The 19,735-nt window shown below is 49.0% G+C and overlaps 1 protein-coding gene across 1 annotated transcript in view; it reads right to left on the reverse strand.

Moving 5' to 3' along the window:
• The window catches only part of Ano2 (anoctamin 2, calcium activated chloride channel), a 316,981-nt gene extending 298,086 nt beyond the window's left edge, over positions 1-18,895 (reverse strand). The window contains exons 1-2 of the mRNA XM_013511280.1: positions 18,845-18,895; positions 18,022-18,348 (exon numbers count right to left, since the gene is read on the reverse strand). Coding sequence (XP_013366734.1) covers positions 18,022-18,348; positions 18,845-18,865 — 348 coding nt within the window. The 5' untranslated portion in view covers positions 18,866-18,895. The remainder of the gene's footprint in view (positions 1-18,021; positions 18,349-18,844) is intronic.
• Positions 18,896-19,735: the final 840 nt, after the last annotated feature.

Raw genomic sequence — 19,735 nt, forward strand, 5'->3', positions numbered from 1 at the left:
GCACACACACACACACACACACACACACACACACACACACACACACGGACCCTCAGAGACTGTGGCTCTGAGGTCTTAAGTCAGGAAGGTCTTAAGTCAGGAAGGGTTAATATGAAGGGTTAATACGGCCCAGGATTGTGAAAGTGCATAGCTCTATACCAGGGCTCCAAAATCCCCAATTTCTATAAAATGGGAATCATCATTGAACAGTAATTGCTACTTTTCAAAATTCTGTTAAGAAAACTTAAGTCTGGCATGCACTCAGGTGACCAACAAATGTTTATTCTCTTTCTCCTTCTGCTTCCCTGGGGAAGAAAGTAGAAGGTTCTCAAAAGCCAGAAGCAGCTCCGTTTTTGCACAGGAGGGACACACAGGTCCCTCAGATTCCAGACAAGTGTTGTGAAAACCACACAGTCTCCTGGCGTGGTCCTTGCAGGACAGCTAATCCCTCTTCTTTTGTACAGCAGTGGTCCAGGTCATTCACATGGGCCTCTGCGGCGCTCCAAAGGCTGGGCGTATGCAGCCTTCCCAGCTCGGGGAGGGGGACAAGGCAGGGGCCGGACAGAGCCAGTGCCTGTGTCTGTGTTTCAGGCTGCAGCTGTTTATTTTCCCATATGAATTTTAAAATCACTGCAAATTAATCAGTATCTTCTGAAGAACCCTCCTAAGGAGCACCGTGTTCAGTGCTGTGGCAGGCAGGGAGGAGGACAGGGAAGGGGCACAGCATGGGTGATTTTGGTTTCTAAGCCAAGTCTCCCTGCCAGCCCAGTCTTGATGTCTCTGGGGAGCAGCATCCAACTTTTTCACGTCACAGCCCTGGATCACAATGTAATCATGGTCAACCAAGAGCGCTGAGGGCTACAGCGGAACCACTGCACCAAGTTCACCTTCTCACTCTGAGTCAGGATCAAGACTGAGGAAAGACACAGGTAGGTTGAAGATTCTTCCCTCAAAGACAGGATGGTCTGGACAAGGTGTTCCTCCCTGAGCCACTCCTGGTCACAAGTATCTTAATTTTCCATGCATAACACTTAGCACCCACCCAGAGGGCAGAGGATGCTGTAAAATGCTTCTGAGGACTTGAGCAAGTTACCGAACTTCAGCAGACTTCCATCTGCAAGGTAAGACATGGAGTAAAGACTCTCAAAGGCCACTTCCAACTCTGACTTTCTGGGTCATCAAGGACTTATAATAAAATAAAATGGGGGGGAAACTAAAATAAATTTCCCTGTTAAAGGAAACGAGAGAGGTATTCACCATGCCTCTGTGCTGGACTGGTGGCTCCTGCCATCCTGGCACCGCCTTGCACAGTCCCCTTCCCAGTGACAGGGCCTGGACAGGAAGTGGCCAAGCACAGCACAACCCCCACTCCCTCTTCTGGAGCTTGGAAACTTCATCTGCTGAGGATTTAATTAGAACTGGTGATGGCTGCTTGGAAGGAGCCCAGGCCAAGAGGGCAGGAAGGCGTCTCCTTGTTCTGGGCTCAGGAGAGCCAGAGAAAGCCAAGCAGCTGGGACAGGTCTCTGTCTAGGTCATTCCACTGCTGGAAGTGCTTTGATGGCTTTGTGCGCTCATCAATTCAGATGTGCTCCTGGGGAGGGCCCTCTCAGCAGGGTAACAGGCTCTCCTCATCTAGCCCGACGTGGCTGGCTCTCTGAAGGCTGGAAATCCACATTTCTACGCCAAGCAAGACTGCACCAGTGGCTTCAGGAAGGACCTGGAGATGTTAGCAAACCCAGGCAGGAAGTAACAATGAGCAGATTCAACCTGGAAAAATGTGGCCATTGCATCTGGGGATAAATAATCAGAAACACAAATACTCAGGTGGGAGGGAGATGCCTGGAACAGGAAGCAGCCAGACAGCATTTGGACAGGAGCTTGCAATGTGATCTAGTGACAGAGAAATTGCTGGGGGATTCAGGAGCTGGATGCTTGAAGGTGATACCCCAGTGAGAACAGAGAAGGAACAGGGGCGGGGCCAAGCAGCTGTTCTGGGCCTCCCTGGAGACCAAGGCTGTGTGGACCAAGCAGCTGAGATGGCAGCAGGAGAGGCTCCAATCAAACTCCAGAAAGTGTAAGATATTATCTGAGGTGATGAGGACTACATTTCAAGGACTGGCACCTAGGCAGCCTGTTTCAGAGGCGAGGCATGGACAAGATGCCTTTCAGACAGGTCACACATTGTGCTGAACCCTGGCACTGATCTGCTTATAGAGGGTGGAGGAGACCAGAGATGAAGGAACCCTAACCAGAAGAAAACACTGAAATTCAAGATGTGCAGAAAACCACATGACTTGTCCTGAGTCCGAGACAAAGCTGGGAAAAGAACTCCAAAGCACAGACAGTCAGACTCACCCTCCTCAGGCCCACAAGGACCATATTTTCCAGTTCTCCCATTGCTCAACTGCCTGGGACATGGGCACATCAAAATGAGGCTCCCGAGACATATCCCTGGGTCCATTAAGCCCAGCGGGGCCAATCAAATGCATGAGACCTGACCTGCTTCTTTGCCATCATGCAGTTGCTCTGGAGGGATTTAGGTTAGACCTCCACAAGAACTTCCCTCCTGAGTTTTGAAATACTACATGAGTAAGCAAAAGAGGCAGTTTATTATTTCTTTCCCTAGAGGAGGTGCACAGTCCAAACTGTGCTTAGATTGTGTACAGAGGAAGCACCCTCTTCATCTCAGTTACCGGTGCACCTTCTTCAAACAAATTGAGACTTGAGATTCCAGATTGAAAAGAAAGACAAATTAGGTAGAGTGTTCACTGAAAAAGGACTTGCTGTAATAAATTATATTAACCTACTTAAATTTGGGTGTGAAGTTTTAAAGCAAGTGTTCGGCATGGTAAGCCAGACTTCTACCTTAAACCAGGGGGGCAAAGCTGAATAACTCATCCATGGGTCCAAGGATATAAAGCTCTCTGTGACCTCAGGGGAGGCTTTCTAGGGACCATCCAGACTCTGAGAGCTCAGGGGGTTCTGGCCTGAGATCACAGTCTTGGGCAAGCTTTCCAGAGACTCTAAAAAGCAGAAAGGAAAAAAACAGGCATCTTACTAAAGGGGGCTCTGCACAACATCCCAACAGACAGGTCAGAAGAGGAATGAGGAATAATTAGAATGAGAGATCACATCCAACATGCAGGTAGGTCATCTCCGAAGCCACAAGAAAATAAAAGTGTTTGAAGGATCTTTGGATCTCCAATTAAGGAACGAGAACAGCACCTGACAACAAGTTTCTAATGCATTCCAGGTGTCTTGGTTACTTTTCCCTCATTACTAGAACAAAATACTTGACACCCAAAATTAAGGAAGGAAAGGTTTATTTTGCTTACAGTTTGTGGAGGTTTCAGTCCATACTTGGCAGGTTACAAGGCAGAGTGGCACATGGCAGAGGGCTACAGCTCATGGCGGCAGAACACAACAAAGCAACAAGCACAAAAGAGAGGAATTGCTGCAAGCAGCCTCTTCCTCTCGCTTAAATATACAAACTATCCACCCCAGAGAGGGTGCAGCTCTCACACCTATAATCAGTCAAACTCTAAAAGCCTGCACCATGACCGCATGAGACTTTGGGGGGACACCCAGACACAAACCATAACACCAAGAACCACATGAGGCCCCTGGACAAACCTTAGCTCGTCACTTATTTCCTTGGCAATGAGATGTGCCAGTTCTTCTTCCAAATAACTCATAAGAGTGAGGAGATACCGCGTGATTTATCCAGGGTTATGCTTCACTCAGTGGCTGAGCTGGGGATTCAGAGTCACGCTGGCATTTGAACTAGGCTTTCCACCGGAACTTTCTCCTTCTGTAAAATTCCCCGCCCACCACTCTTGGTCTCAGTCATGATAGTGAGATGGTTAGGGTGTGTGTCAATATAAATCTATACACACAGACACCACGGGGAGCTCAGACAAGTTAGAATTACCCAGGCCGGTAAAGGTGGCAATACAGACACAGCCTGCAGGGAATCACTGTCAGTGTGTGGGGGAGGGATGCCCCAGCATATCTGTGTAATCCCACTTGGCTTAGGCTCGGATTAATGACTGAATTAGCTTCCATTTCCTGGACATCCTAGCAGCAGGAGAGAATGACCCAGAATGTAAGAGGCAGCGAACAGATTAAGGGCTCACCCTCCATAATTGGCCCCCACGTGGCACCACCCTGCATGCTTACCTGGGTCATCTAGCATGACGTTAGGCAACTTCCTGCCTTCTGTTTCCCTCATTAAACACCAGCCTCCCCAAATGCACCTGCCGTGGGATCATCCTCCTTCACCCAGGGCCACCTTACGCCTCTGCACTTAAGGGGTGCTCCATCCCAAATGCTGCCTGGCCGAGACAGCATTAGGCTGTAATGTAAGCAGCTTATGAAAGCCATTGTAAGGGGGTTCCTATCTGGAGCCATGGCCCTTATAAAAGGAAAGAGCTAATGCAGTGACCCACAGGCTCTGTTCCACCTGCAGTGCCAGATATACCCACCCTGGCCCAATGCTGTGATCAGCAGAACAGAGCAAACAGAAAACAAAGTAGCAAATACTCCCAAGTTCAGGAGCTCTTTTCTCCTTTCTAGAGCTTTCTTAAGCAAATGAAAATCCCTAAGCTGGAAGCCAGGGCCATCCTTCCCCACTACAAGTTTGGATGCAAAAGCATCATCCCTGGAGAGGTAGTGACTGAGAGCTCAGGCTGGGGGTCCAGGTCCTCTACTGGCTTTGGTTGTTGGCTATTGGCCAGGTTATGTATCTGTAGTTTTCTTATCTGTAAATAGGGACAGTAGCCGTAAATCCTACAGGAGGTTCTTACAAGGATTAAATGAGTTATTTGACAGGCCTAGCACAGGAGATGTGCTTGTTATCATTCCTAATAACATCAAAACCAGCAGTAAGGTGATCAGGGAGGGAGGACCCCAAAACTCCTGAGGCTCCATGCAGGTATCCCCAGTAACAAGGAAAAAGACATTTGTAGAGACTGGATGAAATTCACATCCCACTGCCACAGAGACCTTGAGGACAGGCCATGGGTCACAGAGACCCATAGTGACCTAAGTCCATGGGAAACAGTGTCAATGCTTTTTGCTGAAGGATTTTATTAGATTGCGGAGAATAGGCACAAACACAGATGTGTTAAGGCCATGACAACAGTAATCATCTCGGCCATAGGATTTGTTCAGCAGTATTGGTCTGGAGAGGGCTGGGAGGGAGGGAAGGAAGGAAGCGGGGAGGGGAGAGAGCAAAGAATAAAAGGAGAAACTGCTAACAACACCCAGGGCTCAACTTCTGACCCCAGCAGGTCACCAAAACCCTGCAGCACTGGACCACAGGGAAGCCTGTTCAGGCCTCAGTTTACCCCACAGGGCTCCTGAGGGGCTGCAGAGTGTGGTATATTTTCTCCCCTGTTTGGCAAGGACAAGGAGAGCCAAAGGCAGTGCTCCCACTCACGAAGTCAGAACCAGAGAGAACTCAAGTGGAGAGGGGACGGGGAAACCACTGAGCCAAGACTCCAGGGTGCTGTAAGTGGGAGCAGAGCCAGGAGAAGCCGAGAAGAAGGGCTCCCTCTCCTTTGGAAAGCTTTCCCTGCCACCCCCATGCCTGGGACCATCCTTCCCTGAACAGTTCCACAACACAGCCTCTGCTGGGGATTATGCTTTCAGTCAGTTCGACACATACCACTGTCTATTGTGTGCAGAGGCTGTGCCCTCCCCAAAATGGATATGATACCATGGCTGCACAAGGTCTTCACTCTATCTCAGGACCAGGGAACATGCTAAGTGTTTTGGGGGACAGTGCCCATGTACAAAGCAGAGGCAGCAGAGCATCACATGACAGGTTTTTTGGGGTTGTTTGTTTCCAGTACCAGTAATTGAACTCACAACCTTGCACTTGCCAGCCAGGTGCTGTGCCGCTGAGCTAAATACCCAGCCCAAATACCAGGTTTTTAAATAATGAGAAAGTCCCTTTCCACTTACCCTGTCAAGATGAAGTCTCAGTTTGATACCAGTCCTCAGCGAGTCTGACACTAGCTAACCCTTCTTAATTGAACAGTGAATAGGCTCCAGCCTCAGACCACTGCAATCCCCACATCCAGCTGGTAGTCTGTGGCATTCCTGTCATGTTTATTTTTGTAGGTATTACCTATTTCTTGGCCAGTGATACTGGTTCTGCATTTTTGATCATGACATAACATTTCCCTTTCAAAGCAAATTTAAGTTCTGCCTGCTACATCACTCTGCTAGAGAAGTGCAAGTACAGAAGGGCAGAAAAAAATCCCAAAAGAACCACTGATTTTCTAATCGTTTGGTAAGTAAAGCCAGGACACCCAGACCTGCTCTCAGGCCAAGACCCAGTTGGTCTGAATGTGTCCTTCCCAACTCCACAGTGTGCAGTGACAACCATACACAGCAACACACACAACACAGTAACCACAAATGGGCAGTGTGTTCAGGGAACCAGTGACAAACCCACACCAACTCCAAGGGCTCTGATGCTTCTTCTCTGAAGCCTTGGGGGTTCCTTGTTGCCCCTGACTAACAAAGGTCCATCTCTTCTTGACTCCCTACTTCTGAAAATGTGCTAAAACCTACAGGCCTCCCTGTGGCCTGAGAAGTCTCCAGGCCTCCAGTGGCCCGAGGATGCCTGGGCTGCAATAACTCAGGAAACATAGCTTTGGCTGAAATGTCCATAGCCAGAGAGACCCCAGCTCTTGACATCTGAGGATAATTGATTCCTAGGTGGGGACTGAACAAAACATTGGCAAGAATACCAGCAGTTGCCTAGTACAGGCCCAGTGTCCAGCCCTTAGACTGCCTTCTATTCCTCCCTCTCTCATTTCCCACCTAGACGGGAAACTCTCCATACCTCCTCCCTTTGAGGAAGCCTACTCTCACATTCAGCAGTTTCATTCATTCAGATAATGGGAGAGAAATTCAACTCTGCTGATACAGTGGGAGGGGGGTAGAAAATTAAGGTGCAAAGGTGGACAGCATAGGAGAATCAACCTGGGACTATTTTGTGACATTTTACAACTTATGAAGTATATGGCTGCTGGCCATGGCAGAGTGGAGCAGAGCAGATGAGACTCCCGAACCAGGATATCCAAGGACTGATATTCAAGTTTTCTGAACCAGCAGACTGGCCCCTGGTCCTCTAAGAGCCATTAGGCCATTGGTGGCAATTTTCATGAATCTTGCTGGGGATTGCCAAGAACCCCATGTGTTTAGTTGAGCTCCAGGGCAAGTCAAGAGAGATGAGGGAAGGCAGGTATCCAAAGTGCATCTGTCCTGCTGCCAGACAGATGTGTGGCTAATGGCCCTGCCACTATTCTACCTTTTAATTTCATTGTAACTGCTACTTTGTCCTCCCATATGGTCACAGTCCACAGACCAGGGAAGACTGACATATGCTAGCTGAGCTGCCGCTTTTGTTAGTAGCCTGAATGTAAACAGGAGCATCATCCGCTCTGGAGAAAGGCCATCATGCCACATAAACCCACTATATTAGTCACTTTCCTGTCACCAGGATAAAATACCCCTAATTTAAGGAAGATAGGTTTGTTTGGCCTCATGGTTTGAAAGGGTTCTGTCCATGCTGGCTACCTCTAAAGCAGAAATGGAATGGTGGAAGGGCATGGCAGAGAAAAGCTGTGTGTGTGTGTGTGTGTGTGTGTGTGTGTGTGTGTGTGAGAGAGAGAGAGAGAGAGAGAGAGAGAGAGAGAGAGAGAGAGAAAGAGGAGGAAGGTGAAAAAGATAGGAGAGGAAGAAAATGAGAAAGGGAAAAAAGAAAGTGGGAGAGGAGGAAGAGGGAGAGGAGGAGAGGGGAGACAGAGAGAAGGGGAACTGCAAACAAGAATACACCCTCCCATGTCAATGGGTTCATCTACTGATGAGTGTAGTGCCCCCATGATCTACTCACCTTTCAAAAGCCCCACCTCTGATGAGACCTTCAGGGCCATTTTAAATATAACTCATAATACTCACCAACCACTTACCCCTTTGTCCATACAGAGCAAGAATCAGCCTTTAAGCAGACTATACACTTTCATCCTATGGATTCAGGAATAAAGAGGAGCAGGAGGTGGCCTTAGAGACCTGTGGAGCTGGTAGAACATTGATAGCTTCTCTCTGCAAAACCCTTTACCCAGGGTCCTTAATACCCAGCAGTAATGCTTAATCCCAGCAGTCAAACTGGGACTGACTTAGCAGAAGAATCCATAATGATATGCAATAGAAAATCACAACCCAAAGTTGTGAAAGGAAACATGATGGCCAATTCCACTTCTTCCCATGAATATTCTTTTACTTCTATGCAATCCCTTTGCCTTCTGTAGGTATTTGCTGGCAGACAAAGTGTAATGGCTTCCAAAGAAAAAAGATGTATAAGAACAAACTTAAATAAAGTTAATTTTCCTAATGTAATTGTTTAATAAAGTGGGAAAACAACCTTAACTTTTAATTTCATTCCACATCACAGAAAAGCAGTACTGCCAGATACACAATTTGAGAATCTCTGATTTTATGCCCAACTTCTCTTTCCAGATGGGAAGTCAAGATCCAGAAAGAAGCCAGCAGGTGACAGAACAGCATCCAGAACCAGGGAGCTCACTTCCTTCTGGGGTTCAGGCGTTCCATGGGCCACACCACCTGCTTCCGAAGGGCCACTGGCTGCACAGTCTCTGAGTGGCAGCTGTAGCATTAGGGACTCAGCCGGTGGCACACACCAAGTTCCTGCAGCGAGACAACTCAGGAGCTCTCTCTGGGCAACCAGTCCCCAGGCAGCAGCCAAAGGGTCCCCATCTGGTCTCCTTTCTCATATAGCCAGGTGGATGCCCAAGGATGAGGCTTCTTAGGTTCAGGGGGATATATTCAAGGGTTTGGAACCCTAGTGCAGGCAGATGAAATACATGGGCTTCCTCTCAGGTTTATTTAATTTATTTACTTTTTAAAATTTATTTGATTTAGTGCTAGAGATTGAATTCAGGTCCTTGAACATGCTACTCAAGTGCTCTACCACTGAGCTACACATCTAGCCCATTGTTTTTTCATTTGGTTGTTTGGTTGGTTGGTTGGTTGGTTGAGACAAGGTCTCCCTAAATTGTTCAGGCTAGGCCCCAACTTGCAATCCTCCTGCTTCAGCCTCTAGAGTATCTTGAATTATAGGTATGTGCCACCACACCCAGCTTCTCAGAATCTTTTTAAATGTATAAAACAGTTATATAGGACAAAAGACTAAGTTCACCAAATTATCAAATTATCAAACATTTCAAGGAAAATTGTGATACAGCAATTTACTTCTTCATCAGCACATTGAATAGCAAATCCTAGAAGCATCTAAACAGTGTTATAACTTCACAGTAGAGACAGATGGAAATGCTTTTGGGGGCACAAATCTACATGTCATTTCAAAAGCCCCTACAAAGCCACAGAAACTAATTATAATGTAGGGATTTGTCTATATTCTTATTTGCAGTAAGAATTTCAGTGTTGGTGAAAATAAAGACATACTTTTCTACATCCAAGTTTATCATTGCTTCTACCCTGATTTCTATTCACAAAATCCACAAGATTTAAGAATCCCTGTTGCTGCCACATGGCCCCCCAAATCGTCAGATATCAGCTGACCAGGGCAGTAGGAAGATCCTGTCTGCAGCAAAGGGACAGGCTGAAGTGATACCAAGAACTGCCCTCAATCTCTATCAAGCACCTGACATAGCCCCTCTGTGTATCTTCAAACCCCAAAGGCCCAAAGCCTCCGCCAGATACAACATCCACTACAGCCCAACCCCTCAACATGCGAGCCCACACTGCACCTCAGCAGGCAGGGGATGAGTCCTCCCAAAGATCTAACAAGGGTTGGGAGTGGAGCCCACTCATTTCTGCTGGACCCCAGCACCCAGGCGGGAAGAGGGGAGGTGTCTCACCAAGGGCTTCAGGGCAGGTTTGAGACTCCCAGACTCATCCATATCTCACCCATCCCAAGTCTCTGTCCACACCTCAGTCAGGGAGGCTCTCAGGTCAACCTGCTTCCCCTTGAAGGCAGAAACCATGTGTCTTTCTCCTCTGTGTCATCAGCTCCAAGCCCTGGACCTGGACCCTTAAGAAGTGCCACAAATGAGAAGCACTAAAGAAGCACTTAAGAAGTGCTCACTAAATGAGAAGCAAGAGACAGGGGCTAGGGACTGGGCCTAGCAGGTCCTACCTGGCAGCTGCTTACCTTTCAAATAACTTTGTAGCTACAGTGACCATCCAGTGCAGTCAGATCTTACAAGGGATTAGATTTAATATAGGGCACATAATTTATAGGACTATTTTATAATATTCACCTAAAAAGTCAAATGCAGAGGAGTGCAAAAGATCTGATGCACTAGAGAACCAAAGAATCCAGATGAGGGCCTGGATCCCACAGCAATGTCCTCCACAAGTCCAGCTGGAGGCCTACAGCCCACGACATGTCTTATGCAAGCCTGTATCAAGGATCTGTCCTGGAAAGGCCAAAAGGTCAATGGTGGAAGCTGAAAGTCTGTGCCAGAGTGATGAAGGATCTATGCCAGCAGGCTGAGGGTTGTGCACTAGAGCCAGGAAGTGACACTCAAGGTAAGGACCAGTGCTCCCTGGAAGAGAACCACAGCCATCCCCAGTGACAGCAAGGACCTGACCTCCTCCGATGATGAGAACAGCTCAGAGAGTGCATATCAGCAAAATCAGCGTGACAAGCTTCTCCAGCAGAATCAATAGCACCACCTCTTCCCCTCCAGTTCTCCTTTTTATGCTGTTGGCAACAATCCTCAGGTGGGCCTTCCACACCCAACACCATGCTGATTTAGTTCAGCTGGATTACATTAGTTACTCTACCACACCACCTAAGCTACCTTGGGCTGACAGAGACCCCAAACTACCAAATAACAAAAGCAAAATGAACTTCCTTCTCATCGTGTTTCTCAGAGCCCAACATAGCCAGCAACTCAATGAAGAGGAACAGTTAGAAAGATGGAAACCAAATGTTCCCTGACTCCCCCTCCACCAAATATAGAGATGAATATAAATGAGTGTAGGAAACAGGAGTGATACTAGAACATCTGACAACCAGCTCACATATTGCTAAATAGAAACAAACCCCAGCCACAAAGCCCCAGACAGTCATACCAGGAACACCTGCAGGATACCAGCACTATACGAAGACAGTAACTCAGCTACAAGCAAGACAAACCCAACCGAAGACACTCAATCCCCTTAACTTGTTTTTTCATCTTGTTTTTTGTTTTGTTTCCTCAGTTACTTACTAGTATGTGTTTGTATGCATTACATTTATTGTGGAGAATGAATACTCATCACACCTTCACCCTTTCTACTTCCCCTTGACGTAGGTGCTTACAGAGACTCTATAACAGCAGTCAGTTAGACCTTGTCATTTCGAGCATGTGACTTTGTACAAGTCACATCTCTGGACTTCTGTTCTCTCTCTGATGAGACTGAAAGAAATTATCACAACTCTAGTGTCCTTTGGTTCCATTTTCTTGTTCACATCATCTATATTACCAGACAGCACTCAGCCACAGAGTGCTGGCCTGTGCCCTCCGGAGCTAGAGGACGGATACTACCAATCCAAGCACCTATGGACAGAGGAACAGGGCCAGGAGTGAAGGGCATGAGAAAGAGCCCCAGGCAGCTCCCTTCACTGCTTTGCCCTAGGCCCAGGGCCCAATTTCATTCCAATTCTGGACAATGCCTGTTTATCTTTGTGCCTGGGTGACAGCACAAGGCAAGCACCACCCCTGAGGAGTCGTTAAGAGACCTAGAGAAGCAGCGGTCCTTAGAGGACCTAGTTTCAAGGCCCAGGCCCTGCTGCACTTCAAGTCCACCAGCCCAGGGGAAGGGACAAAAGCTACTCTGCCCTGCCCAGTAAGGTTGCTAAAGAAAACTCCACGAGAAGATTGAGTGTTGGTTTCTTCACTATAAATTCCTTGGAAAAGGCAACAGATACTCACCAGGGATTGGGGGCTTGGGCCCTACTCCCTGCTTTCTCTGCCTCCCCTCCCCCAGGCTGCCCACCTGCTCTCTGAGATTCCACCCTGCCTGCCCCACTGTGGCTCTGCTCTCAGTTGTGCGGACCAGGGCTGGGGCTGCTGGGCTGGCTTTGTTGTGTTCCCTGCGGTTCCCTTGGGGTAGGAGAGAGGCAGGTGAGACGCCCAAGGGCCCAGAATGCTGCTTCAGGGTGGATCGGGTAGGACAGGGACACACCCAGGCCAAGGGACATCATTCCGTTTTGCCCAGTCACTAGTGTGAGCGGTGTCAGAGCCATCACCAAGGGAGAGCGTGGTCAAGCACATGGTTGAAACCCATGGCAGGGCTCTTCCTGCATTCGCAGTGGCCCTTCCTAGGAACGCACACTCCCAGGTCTCCTGAGGAGACAACAGCCTGTCTATGGAGTCTGAAAACCCTCATTCCATAGAAATATACCACCTTCTGTGGATGCCCAAGCAGAGCAATGGGCAGGAAATGCCTGCAGAAACTGTGACCCTAGGAAACCAAACAGTGAGGTTCTCCTAAGGGTGCAAAGCCCTAATGTCCCCCCAGAAAAGTGAAACCAAAGCAAGATTCCGGCATTCTAAGAAGCTGGTTCAAATGAGCTCTTAGGAGAAAGACAAAGAGCAGCAGATCTAGGGCTCATCTGGGAGGCTGAAGGTGAGACCATGTGAGAAGCACACAGTGCTTCCAGACAGGCAGGAGCGAGTCTGTAGTGACACCACGGAGACCCCTGGAATGGGAAGACAGCCTCCCCGGTCTCACTCTCCCTTTGGAAAAATAACCTCTGCCCTGTAGAAAACCTCTGCAAATTCTGGAGAGGGGAGAATAGGAAATGCCTGAGAAGCGCTTGGCTGTTTTCACTGGGGCGACAAAAGTCCCAGCTGGTCTGGAGCTCAGCTGGGTTCAAATTCCAGCCAGGTCACTTAGGCCACTTACCTCTGCCAAGTCACCCAGCTCCTTAAAGGACTAGACTAAGCCCACTGGCGAGATATTCATGGACTACGAGGGAGGCCAAGGGAAAGCACAAGCGTGCATGTATGAGGCACAGAGAAGGCACCCGAGAAGTTAGTTTCCTTTCTGAGGACCACAGATTTCTTCTATGAGATTAATATACAAATCTATGAGATTGACCTATTAACTCTAGGTTAGAGACAGGAATTTCTCAAAGCCACCTGGAGGGTGTTTACCCAGGGAAAAACATTTAACATAAATACATTTAACATAAAAACATTTAATCCGGGGTTCCTGAAAAGAGGGAGGTGGGAAAGAGGGTGATGCAGTCAAGATGCAACAGACACAGGTTTTGTGAAATGGGGAGACATGATTTTCAGACCTTCAGTGGGCCTTATTGGGAGGTCGTGATGTCACACGCTCCAGATGTCCACTATTCCTTAGATGCAGTGCTGTACTTGGGCTGAGATGTCAGGTGTCCAGGCTCTACCAGGCCTATAGGGTGAGAAGCCAGGTTTGGGGACAGGAAAAGGGGAAGGGGACTCCTTTCTGGGAGAGAGAAGGGTCTGAGTCGTTCCGCACTCCCACCTGACTCCAAGTGAGAGGACAGCTCCACCTCCTAGAGGAAGCAGTGACCTCTGGGTCCTCCCCTCGCACACTGCCCTCTCCATGCCTGCTCTGCTCAAAACAGGACCTGCTGCAGGCACTGGAGGTGCCAGACCAGGCTGAGCAAAGATGGCTTCCGCTATCTCAGTTCTCCAGACCCTAATCCCAGGAGTGCTAACCCCAAGAAAAGGGGCAACTGGCCTCCCTGTTGATGTGCCTGCCTCCATTCCAGTTTCAAAGATGTCACTACCCAAAAAGATGAAGTTGTGGGCCATGCCTACGGGAATTTCAGGGCCTGCTGGGGAGATGGTCTTGCCTCAAAGGATACAAACATGCCCTCCAGCTGCCTGCATGTGTGGTACAGTCCCTGGCTCTGCAGCCCCTCTCCCCGCAGATGCCCCTGGTGATAACCATACAAGTCTATGTGCTGCTGGGTGTTTGGGTGAAAACTGAAGATTTAGAAAATAGGAGGAGGAGGTGGGCATGCCGGACCTCCCAGGCCTACCACAGGGAGCCATGCGCAGCTCACACTGTACAGCTTCACCTGGGTGACAGCAGACTTGTGCAGGGCTGGGTCTACCTCCTGAGCTGCTTCAGTTAACTTCCCATTTGAAAGGGTCCCTTGCTCCAAAGAGATGGTCCTCAATTAGAAGAATTGGGAGTGAGAGCATTAAGTCTCTGCTACCCATATGCATCTCCAGGTACATCTCTAAGAGACATTCTAATCAAATGGCCAAACATAAGAAAACACACAGCCAAACTATAATACAGTTCTCTGGTGAAGTACTGATATGTCTTTAAATTATGACCATGCACACTGCCATACATGGAAATATGCATGCAAAACAAAGAAGTGAAGCACCAGATGTGATGTGTGCATCAATTATCATCCTGTCCAAAGCATGCACAGATATCAGCTGGGGTCAGAGATGAAGTCTATGATACTCGTTTAGTTAGAATCCGGTGGCTGCAAAGCTATTTTAATCAGTAAGGCTAAGTAAATAATGTTTAATGGGTCCATTAGGAATCCACTTGTCTTAAAGTCAAACTAAAATCAGAGTCTAGAAATCAGCTCAGCCCAGAAGGCAGGAGCTGACCTGAGAGAAAGTGGGAAAGACCGAGCAGGTGAAACCACTGCCCCTGCTCTTTACACTGCTCCCCTGCTCCGCGGGGGCAGGGAGATAAGTTTCCTCTCCTGTGAGACACCCACCCCAGGCTGCTGCACAAAGCCAGGGTTGAGCACCTCGACATGGACAAGTTATTCAAAGCCTCACAGGTTGCACTGGCAAACCTCCAAAACACCAACTCCAACACCAACATGGCAGAAGAGAGGGAAGGGAGGCCAAGAAGATCATGGATTGCTGACCCTGAAGAAGGTGACAATTCATTCTCAGCCTTGTTTGGGTGGCACATAGTGGGGCAACCTAAGTGCCCTTACTATTGGGGGAATGGCTAGGTAAGCCCTGGTAGCTGCAGAACTGCTCCCCTTTAGAAATAGCAGGTGACATATACATGTAGAATGTACATGGCCTGAAAATTATAGCACTAAAAGAAAAAAGCCAGAAACACAAAGAGCTGTAAAATAGAATGCCTTTCTGTAAATTTAAAACTCATACACTTCTGAGAAGCTGTCACCAGTAAGAGGGGTCTAAGGAGACACAGGGCAAGTAGATGTAATATGGTGTCCTGGTCAGGATCCAGGAATAAAGGGCAGTAGGGAAAACCTAAGGGAACGTGAACAAAGCCTGGACTGCAGTTAATAATGATGTGTCAACACTGGTTCACTAATTGTGACAAATGTATCACACCAATTAAGACCTTAAGAATATGGAAACTGGGTATGGGGTAGGTATATGGGAACACTCTGTACTAGTCCCAATTTTTCTGCAAACCTAAAGCTGCTCTAAACAATAAAGTCTATTTTTAAAATAAAGCAGCAAAATTGCATAGAACAAAAAGAACAGTATACATTTTCCAGAACCATGATGTACTAGAATGATTGCCTGTGGAGGGAGTAGGCAGCTGAGAGGAAGGGAAAGTTTACAGAAATAACGAGAGGCTCCTCGTGCAGGCCAGTGATACCGTGTGCCATGGGAGGGGAGAGCAGTTAACTCTTCATGTCCAGATAACAACAGTCCTAATAATCACTTTGTAGAAAAGAGAGACAGGATCCTGCAAGATGGCAAGTTGAATGGCTCCACCGGTAGGGGCGGTGAAGAGGACAGAGGGGCAGGGGGGCAACCTGGGGTCCTGATGGTGGGGAGGCACGAAAGAGGCCTTGAAGCCAGCTGGGGCTGGGAGTAGGCAGCCACACAACAGGAGCAACAACCCGAGACCAGCCCACACCCCCGTCTAGTGCCACTCAGTCCCGAGAGCGGAGCTATTCCTGTGCCCTCCCGATTCCCAGCCAAGGCCAGGAACACCAAGAGCAACCAAGATGGGCCACACGGATGGCAGAGGCCCTGAGACTGGCGGGAAGCGGGGGCCAGGACAGTTATATTTGATTTTCAGATTTTTACTGTATGTCCCCAGTACTTCATTCAGTACACTTAAGGCTAAAAAAGTATTTGCTATTGGTCTCAAATTCAAATTTAACTAGGTATTCTGCATATTATTTGCTAACCTAACAACTCTAAATAATAATGATAAGAGTAGTAATTCTTATTCTGTTCTAAATGCTTAGTTGTCTTGTTTAATCTTCCTAACAACCCAGGGGTCAAGAATTCCCCTTCCACAAACAGGGAAACTTTGACTCAAAACTATCCAGGTCCCGAGGCTGTAGAACCCAAGCCTGGGATGCAAATACCCTAAGCAGCCTTCAGCATCTGCCCTCTTGTTTCCCTGCCAAACCTCGAACAAAGATCAAAGCTCTGGAGACCCAAGGACAGGGGTGTGGACAGCGACTTCCACAGGATTAAGTCCAAAGAGCTCCTTGCATGATCCACAAGGTGCCACTGCCCCAGAAAGACCTTCTCACCAGACTCCAAATGGAGGCCCCACATGAGCTTTGCACTCCAGAAAGTGAAAACCAGCATTCCCACAGCAAAGAACCCCAAATCAGCCTTCAAGGGACACACCCTCCCTACAGATGGGAAGACTAACCCTGCCGTATCTGGATAAGCAACACAGGCTGGCATAGGCAACACAGGCACTCAAGCCAAAAAGCATGCCACCCCACCTAGGGCTAAAGGAAGGGACGGGTAACATCAGGGCCTTTTCAGTTTGAAGACAATGTTGATATGCATGTGAATCTTACAATAGATTTCAATGAAAACTATATCCAGCCTTCAACATGAGGCCCGTTAAAATCATGGTGAGCACTTACTGAGCACTTGCTAAGTTCCAGACATTGTGCTGTACACTTTCTTTGCCTAATGGTGGGACACCTAATGCCACAAACCAGCAAGGCATCTATTAGTTTGCAGATAAGGGGGACGAGATTCAGAGCGGCCATGCAATTCACTCAGTTAATATTTAGGAAGCACTTACTATGTGCCAGACTCTGCCCTCGGGACTGCAAGTACAAGAACCCCACCTTCACAGAGCTGGGAGGACAGAGATTGTAGTAGGAATAAATCAACCGCATTCCTTTAGGAAGCCAGGCTTCCAAAAAACAACAACAAAAAAAAAAAGTAAAGAAGGGTTGAGGCACTCAGAATGACAGAAAGGACACTTTCATGGGCTGGTCAGGGAAGGCATCTAAAAGGAGGAGGTAAGGTAGGAGCAGGACCTCAAGTGAGGAAAGGAGCACACACAAGTCTGGGGAAGAGGGCCTGGGACAGAGATCACAGCACAAAGACAAGTGTGATCGGCCCCTGGTAGAGAGGAGGCTGACAGCCCAGAACAGAGTCTGGAAAAGTAAGGAAATAGACTTGGAGGAAATGGCAAGGATGGGTCAGTGTGGTGTGGAGAAATAGATGGATAGACAGATGTGTGGAAGGAAGGATTTCCATGGATTTCCTAGGCTGTCTGCTACACAGACAAGACTACACTAGCTTACAAGTTGTAAAATAGGTCCAGTGTATGCCCCTTTTAGTTCCTCAAACTGTCTCACATCAGGTCCTTTAAGGGGTCCCCAGTGAGTGCCTTCCTTCAGGAGGATAAATGAAGAGAAGAATTTAGAACCAAATGAGGCAAATTAGGTCTTTATCACAAGGAAACCACCATGCAGAGATTCAGGAAGCGATGTGTTGCCTACACTGTCTAACCAGACAGCTCCCAGGGAGCAGGTGGGACACCATCACCATCCCACTGCCACCTGGCACTGCCTGCCTAGACAGAGCACCAGCAATATCAAGACTCTCCCTCGACATCCTGGGCAAGAAAATCTGGTTTTCTGGGCAGAAAGAAGAAGTGCCACTTGCCAGAACAAAGCCAAAGCTCCAGCAGAATGGCAACGGCCATCAGGAGCCCATCCCACCCTGAGACCCTTGCTACTGGCCTCACCTCCAAGTCCTTCTCCAGTTCCAGGCCGGCCGCCATCAGGTTGTTCTCAAACTCCTCCCGCTGCTCCCTCCTCTCCTCCTCCAGAGCATCAAGTGGGCCCAGCTCAATGTCACCAGGGCCCCCAGCATGGCGCTCCTTGCCTGTCTCCCCATTGGAGATGACGGCCAGCGAGTGGCCAGGGGATCCATGGCCCAGGTGCACCCCACGTTTCCGGTAGTGGTAGGCCAGCACATAGTCGACCTTCCTCTGGTTGTCATGGAAGTGCATGCGGCTCAGGCGGGCCTCCGAGGACACAGGCTCATTGGCATCCAGGTAGTTATTGATGACCTGGCCAAAGATAAGGAGAGGGACAGTAAGTCAGGTGAGGGCTCTGGGCCCGGGAGTAGACTAGAAAGCAAGTCCCTCAGGTCCAAAGACCCTGAATTCTCAGTGCAAGGACAGCACAACCCAAGTTCACCTCACACCAGCCCCGCAGCCTCCACCCATGCGTCCCCCATCGTCATCAGTGCCTTCACACAAGCTCTGCCATCCATGCATACACTTGTACTCACATGCACCATCTGCACATCCACACTGGCTGCAGGGCCACACACCTACCCTGCACGTGCACACACAAGCTTCTGCAGGTGCACACACACTCACATCTCCCTGCACCAGCACTTCAGTACACACATGAAGGGGTCTACACACGTGCATTTTCCCAAGTGCACTATGACACGCACACAGCCCTCCACGTGTTCTGTGACCCACCCACACACGTGCATTCCTTGCAGATCTGCACAGCAGCCTGCACACGCTCTGTATTTACACACAGAATACTCACAGGCAGGTTCTCTAGATCCATTGGAACAAAGGCCACTTTCTGGTCGACTGGCCCACCCACAGGAATTCACTAGGCACTGTGCCCCCCACGGCCCCACATCCTCCTTCCCTTCCTCTCTTTCAGCCACTGGTGAGGCCCCTTCTAATGCTGCAGCTAGGGGAACTGGGCTTCTGCTCTCCTCTACTCCACACTGAGGAGGTGGAAAGAAGAGGAGGAGAGAACAGGCGGAGCAGGGCAGGGACCTGCTCCCTCCCTTTGGGTGTTTCCCTGTTTATTACTGGTTTGATACCCAGCTGCCTCGCAGCCACCTGAGAGGTCACCTGGGCAACCAGATGAAGTGCCAAGCACAGAGGAGAGGCTCATGGCTGCCACGGTGAGGCAACAGGTCTCTCAGGGCATGAGAGAGCAGGGACTCACAGTCAATGGGTGGGATCACCTGCCACTCACACCGGCTCCTGTGCTGTGGGGAAACTGAGTCTCACTTAGAGAGAGAGAGCAGAGCAAAGGATCCTAACGAAAACTAGCCTTCTCACACGTGAGCGCACATGCACATGCACACACAGACCTTGACTTGAGGGTTCCCAGGTGAGAGGCTCCCTAGGGCCTCTGCCGGGGCTGGCCCATCCCCCAGTACTCACAGAGCTCTTCTGGGGACTCTGTCCACTCAGAACCTGGCCAGAGTCTCTGCTGGAGCTGCCCCACAGAGCTGGGGCCCGAGGACCCTGCACCCTGAGGTGTCGCTGTCCATGTCCAGGGTCCTGGACCCCTCTGGGTACTGTCCTAGGGCTCAGCCTGCGAGGAGATCCGGGAAGCAGGGGGATATCTGTGAGAGGAAAGCATAAGGGATGCAAAACAATTTCAGAAGATGGGAAGTCTGCAATACAGAGAAAC

Source organism: Chinchilla lanigera, unplaced genomic scaffold (genome assembly GCF_000276665.1).
Source record: "Chinchilla lanigera isolate Chin_1 unplaced genomic scaffold, ChiLan1.0 scaffold00012, whole genome shotgun sequence".
In the NCBI taxonomy this organism is placed as follows: Eukaryota; Metazoa; Chordata; class Mammalia; order Rodentia; family Chinchillidae; genus Chinchilla; species Chinchilla lanigera.